Below are 6,039 nucleotides of genomic sequence, written 5' to 3'. Positions count from 1 at the left end.
ACAATATGGATAGATTATTTGATTGTTTGGTTTGTAGCAATACAAAACAATACTTATAAATGACCCTTACAAATACCCAGTACCCCTAGTAACACCAAATATTCACAGGGTCAAAATAATTATATATAAATATCAACATATTTCAAAATAAATGTAAATGATTTAAAAGGCAATGCACCAAATTCTCACATTTGAGCAGCTGTTGTAAGGGTGGTTGATGTTTCTACATGAAAAGGGACTTAAATTATTATAAAGTAGATCCTGAGTCATATTGATAAATCAAATAAACAATAAGTAAAGTACTTGTAAATAGTTAGTTTAGGTGGTTTTATTTTTCACAAGGCATCATAGTTTATACACTTTAATAAAGTAGCTAGAAACTATGTTTGTCAAATAAATGTGGTGGAGCAAAAATTACAATATTACACAAAAGTATAAAAAGTAAAAAAAATAGAAAATGCTCAAATAAAGTACATGTATCTCAAATGTTCACATTAATACAGTACTTAAGTACATTAACTTAAATAAACTGGATCATATGTTGAGAATTTTACACAAATCTATAATAACAAGCTTTCATCGTTAATAATTAGTAAGAATAACAATTTAAAATAAAATAAATACACTGCATAAGATTTTAAACGGCAACAAACAGTAATTCAAATAAAATCAAAAGGCACAGAGATTTGCTCTGTTGGCTTTCACTGCTCCTTTTCACAGGCCTTGTCTCCAAGTGGGAACAGCTCTGCAGCAAAATGACAGCAGGTTTCAGTAATTCAGCAGAAGATCATCTTTATAACCGAAAAATCCAGCGACTGTAAAAACACAGAGTCATTAAGACCTCTGAGACATGTGCAGCACTGGTCCTTCTCCCGGAGGTCCAACGTGTTTCATTAGCTCCTCCCATCCCTTAGTGGGACACGTGAGCCTGGAGGGGTCTCTGCTGGCGTGACAATCAACCTAAGGGGGAAATAAACAACCATTTCTCAAATCCACAACACTGGGACAGACACAGGTCCTATTATGTTCTGTCTGTAATTTAATTGTTTCAAACATGTCTTGTATGTTTATTTTTTTTAAGCTGTTAATTGACATTCTTAGTTAGTAAAAGTTGTACTTTTTCTCTAAGATGTCATAGCTTTCATCTTTTGTTTGTTTCATCTTTTGTTTGTTTAAGAATTGTGAGATCTACATGTATGTGGCGAATTTGTTCACCTTACAACCTTTACCTTCTACTTCAACTAAACGGAGATTCTCCTCTGTCTTTCCTCTTCCTCTTTTTCCCTCAGCTGTTTCGTATGAAGCTTTTCCTCTAACTTGTGAATATCCTGCAGCAAAGGACCAAGGGACAAACCAAGAGACAAACTTTTAACATTTGTGGTAAAAGCCCACATCCCTAAAATACCTCATATCACAACCTCAGGCAACAAGAAGCTGTGCTCCCAACTACTGATCTCAGTGTGACAACTGCACCCATGTAAACACCAGGCGTGTGGGTGGATGTCTCTGCTCCGACTTCTTACCCTTTCATTAAAGCGTCTGATCCCCTTTGCCGCCTCCCTTCTCCTCTCATCCATCTCCCTCTGTTCCTCCTCTCTCCTCCTCCTCCCCTGCTCTTGCTCCTCCTCTCTCCTCAGTCGCAGCTGCTCCTCAACTGCCAACTTCACATCCGGCTGCCGGCGACGCTCCTCCTAATAACGAAAAATTGATTGGTGAACATAAATGGCACCGACCATACATCTGTTTACATCAACATTTATTTGAACTGATTTCCATGTAAAACACTATAAATCACACAATACTCCTACAATCAAAACACACAGACACACACAAATAAAAGCACCTTTTCCCGTGTCCTCTTTTGTATCTCCTCAGTCAGTCTCTGCTCCTCCTCCTGCTCCTCCTTCCATCTCTTCTTCTCCCTCCACTCCTCCAGTCGTTGTGCCTCCCTCTTTTCCTCCTCAGCCCTGAAACAGAGGAGAAGAGAACAAGATCAAATGAAGCCCACAAATGTATCTTTATCAATGTATGGTCTACCTCCTCTTTCAGTCTTTCATTTTCAGCTCACCTGTGTTGCTGGCTCTTGGCCTCCCTCTCCCTGCTCTCTGCCTCCACGGCCTCCTCCTGACTCTGTATCCGGCTCTGTAGTTCCCGATGTTTGCTGGCTTTCCACCGCTGAATAGTCTGAGTACAGAAAGACAAGTAAATCAGGGTGAGTTTAGGTCCAGCCCTCAAACTAAAAACGTCCACACAAATACAAAGGCTAGATGGCAATTTCAAGTAGCCATCCAATAACAACAAATTAGCATTGACAAGTGATTAAATATGTTAAAATTTGATATTTGACACAATAAAAATTGACTTAAATCCAATCCAATCCAAATCTTTTTTAATCTTAAATATGTTTGTATGGGTGTGGCTGAGTGGGTCGTCCACTAAAGAAAGGGACCACGGTTCGATCCTGGCTAGTTCAAATTGCCCCAGTGTGTGTATGGTGTGGGTTAAATAAAGTGCTATCTATAGAGGTATGTGAAATAAATATGTGTGTGAATGGGTGAATGGGACTCTAACATTACTATTTCACCGTGTAACTAACCAAGTGAGCTCTGCCTCCCTATTCAAAAATCAAACTGTCTGTTCATGTCAGCTTCTCTACCTCTCTCTTTCTGTCTTGCAGATTGATCAGCTCCTGATGCCAGTCCTCGTGTTGCTCTATCTCCTCCAGTGTTTTATCGGGGAGGTAAAGTTTTGCCTCTTTCCTGTATGATGGATGACCACGTTGCTTTGTCCAGGCCTGTGAATCAAACAGATGAGTCAGTCAGTCAAGAATCTTGCAGGAGTTCACCTCTGGCTCAGCATCTGTTGTCGCTGCCTGAGGCCAAACACTGAGCTATGAAAGCTGAAAGAGGGGTGACATGAGAAATGAGAATGTATATTACGACACACGTTAACGGGAAGGAATGACAGTAGTGTCTTACTTTAAGGAATGCTTGGTGGTCATATTGGTCCCAGCCGCCATAATGGCCACCCGTCTTCTGCAGGTAAGACTCCAGGGCTCTGACCTCTGCAGGGAGACCACAGTCTGGGGGTTTGATCTTCTAGAAAACATAAAGTGATGAATGATCCAGAATTATAGACATCTCTTGAAAAAAATCCACCAAGAAAAAGATAAATATCCTAGAGATTATAACGATTTTCATATGAATTTAGAAACACTGTTGTGTGTAGAGGACTACTGATAATCATTCAGAGACTGACTTTAACAGAGGGAGTTGTGGGTAGTTTGGGTTCTGATTTAAGAGGGAGGCTCCAGTTTTCAATCTTCTTCTCATAAGCAGCGATCTCCTGTCTGCACGTCCTCTCCTCCTTCAGAAGCTCCTCAAGGCTGACAGAAGCAGAGAAAGGCATGGAACAATCATATATAATATTTTTATTACAATGCGTGTAACTATTCCTGATATAAACACAAGTGTGGTTTATGCCTCCTTGTACTTTCTATTTACTTTTACCTTTTTGTTTATTCGGTGAAAGAACATTTTTTGATTTCTTGCTTATTGATTCAGGAAAAATATTACATGATCTCAATAGATATCAAATTAAAAATAAACTATAGTTAAAGATGCTATTTTTTTGAAGGGCTGTAGTGTTTAAATGCAAGAAGTCATATCTTTGTCTGTTTTCCCCTGATGATTAAGTTCAGGCTGGTGTTATTTGTTTCAGTGCTTCCTGTTACCATGAGCGCTGCTCCTCTTTCAGGGCATTGATGGTGATTTCCACCTCGGACATTATTTCCTTCAGTCTTTCAATCACTAAAACACAAGCAGAAATGCAGAATATTACAGAACATTCAATTACAGTAGAATAGTAAAAACAGAGTAAGAGTAGAGTGCTTTAACTTACACTCAGGAGTTGGTTTCACATCTATGAGCACTCTCTGAAACTTCTTCACACCGTTTTGAATCTTCACCAGTTCCTTTAGAAGACTCATCTCTAAAGGAAGAAAAAAGAAGTCAAGATAATGACTTGATGTATGTGTGACAGTGCATGTTAACATACTGTGTCATTGAACGTAAATAAAGGATGAGGAAAAAGGTGACTTTTTGTGTACATTCCAAAATAAATCTGTTTGCCGAAACCTACCATCAGCTCCCTCTTAATTGTAAAATTCTATGCTTCTGTAAAACCAATAAACACATACTGTCTGCAAGTCTCTCGTCCTCCAGCACCTTCTCGTTCTCTTCAAGGTCTCCACACACATCGGTCCAGCCGTTCTTCCTGCACTGGACACTCAGTGATATCTCTTTCTCCAACTTTTCAATCCTGTGACGAGGAAGCAGCAAAGCCAAAGGATGTTAACGTTTCAAGTATTGGCAGAGTTCAGCAATATTTGATACGTAACAATGGTTTAGTCATTGAGTACAGCATTAATTAGGACTGTGTCTAACTTGTTTTCATGTCATTTTGTCCACCCTCTGTATTACAGCATTGAACGTTAAGTGTTTGTAGATTAAAATAAAATGTAGTGGTAGAACTTACTGTCTCCTGTTCTTCTCGGCTTCCCTGAGGAACTGAGCAGCTTTCTGTCTGTGATCCACATCATCACTGCTGAGCGGGGGGGTCTTTCTGCAGGGCATTGGGACCCTGCCGGAGTCTCTGGTATCCCCCTGCTCACATTCAAACAGAGAAATTAAAGAACATCCAAGCTGATCATAAAGAAACACAAAACAACAAGTGAGGGTATATAAAGATTTACTACTGTCCTCTTCAGTCTGACACTACACCCTGGGTGTCCTAGTGTAAAGTGAGGGCTCGATGTGTGGTGGATGGATCACTCTATGAGAATTAACAGCACTATAGTGTTATACACCTTCACCTCACAACAACTCTGCTTCCTGTTTACACATCTGTCAGTTCAGGCTAAATTTCTTAAATTACATGACAGGGAAAAATGCCTTGAACCGTTTTCAGTTAGTGTTTTTTTCTTTCTTTTTGCTCACTACTGTTTCTACACTGATGTCCCCTTTGATACGTGATATACGTATAATATACCTTTGTCTGTGTAAGTATTTTCAATAAAAGGTTAATAAAAAAACTAAAAAACATTTCAGATCACATGTATCTGAACTAACCAATGAGAAGCCGGAAAGGACTAACTGAGGTAAAGGTGTGTGAGAAACACAGAGGCAGATTCATTAAAACATTTGAAAGATTCTGATGTGAATAATCAGACTTTTAAACATGTAAATAAAAACCGTATGAACATACATTTGTCAAATATCTTAAAACACACATAGTAAATGTATTTTATGAACTGAAATGTATGCATCTACTCTACTTGTAAAGGCACCCATTATCGGACAGAGTAAAATAAAGCACCTGCCCAGATCTCTGACAAATCACCAGACGAACATTATAAAACAGATCAAGTGAACAAAGGCTGAATGACATGATATTACCAGGTAGAGTGTGAATACGAGCTGCTAACACCTCATAACTCTGAGCATCAGCTAACCGACGTTAGCTCGTCTGTCGTCAAACAAAACCTGACACTTTACACACTGCAGAGAATCAAAATGTCCTCGACGGACTAACAAGTGTATTATTGTTATTATTCTAACACGTGTCGGTTCAGGAACAGATGCAGGAAAGGATCGTTACCGGGAGATGTTTGTCAGCGCGTCGTGCGGTTGCCATGGAAGCCATGTTTACCAGGAGAAAAAAAACTTTATTTATAAACTAGGATTGCGGAGAAGCACTGTGCATGTCCGAGCTCATCCGAACTCTGTGTAGCGTGCTTCACTTCCTGTGTCCCTCACGCATTACGGTCCACGCCATCAAGTGAAGACCACACGGTTAAAACATTTAATGTGAATCGAATTCAAGTTGTAATAAAAAACCTTACAGATTCAATAGGGCCTCTCACCATTCGGTGCTCGGGCCCTAAAAAAGGCTTTCTTCTTTTTGGCAGTAGGTGGTGCTATCAGGACACACAGACTGATTGATCTGTTCAGGTCAAAACACTGTATTGTTTCTCTTCAG

The 6,039-nt window shown here is 39.5% G+C and overlaps 1 protein-coding gene across 1 annotated transcript; it reads right to left on the bottom strand.

Moving 5' to 3' along the window:
- Nucleotides 1-714: 714 nt before the first annotated feature.
- Nucleotides 715-5,703, bottom strand: LOC133001995 (coiled-coil domain-containing protein 112). Its single transcript, XM_061071722.1, is given in 14 exon segments — nt 715-745; nt 842-960; nt 1,230-1,328; nt 1,524-1,691; nt 1,844-1,974; nt 2,070-2,184; nt 2,657-2,794; nt 2,979-3,095; nt 3,259-3,385; nt 3,734-3,809; nt 3,901-3,990; nt 4,199-4,320; nt 4,537-4,667; nt 5,659-5,703. Coding segments are annotated over 14 exon segments (1,509 nt in total).
- Nucleotides 5,704-6,039: the final 336 nt, after the last annotated feature.

This window comes from Limanda limanda, chromosome 5 (genome assembly GCF_963576545.1).
Source record: "Limanda limanda chromosome 5, fLimLim1.1, whole genome shotgun sequence".
In the NCBI taxonomy this organism is placed as follows: domain Eukaryota; kingdom Metazoa; phylum Chordata; class Actinopteri; order Pleuronectiformes; family Pleuronectidae; genus Limanda; species Limanda limanda.
This window is presented reverse-complemented; position numbering and strand designations above follow the sequence as displayed.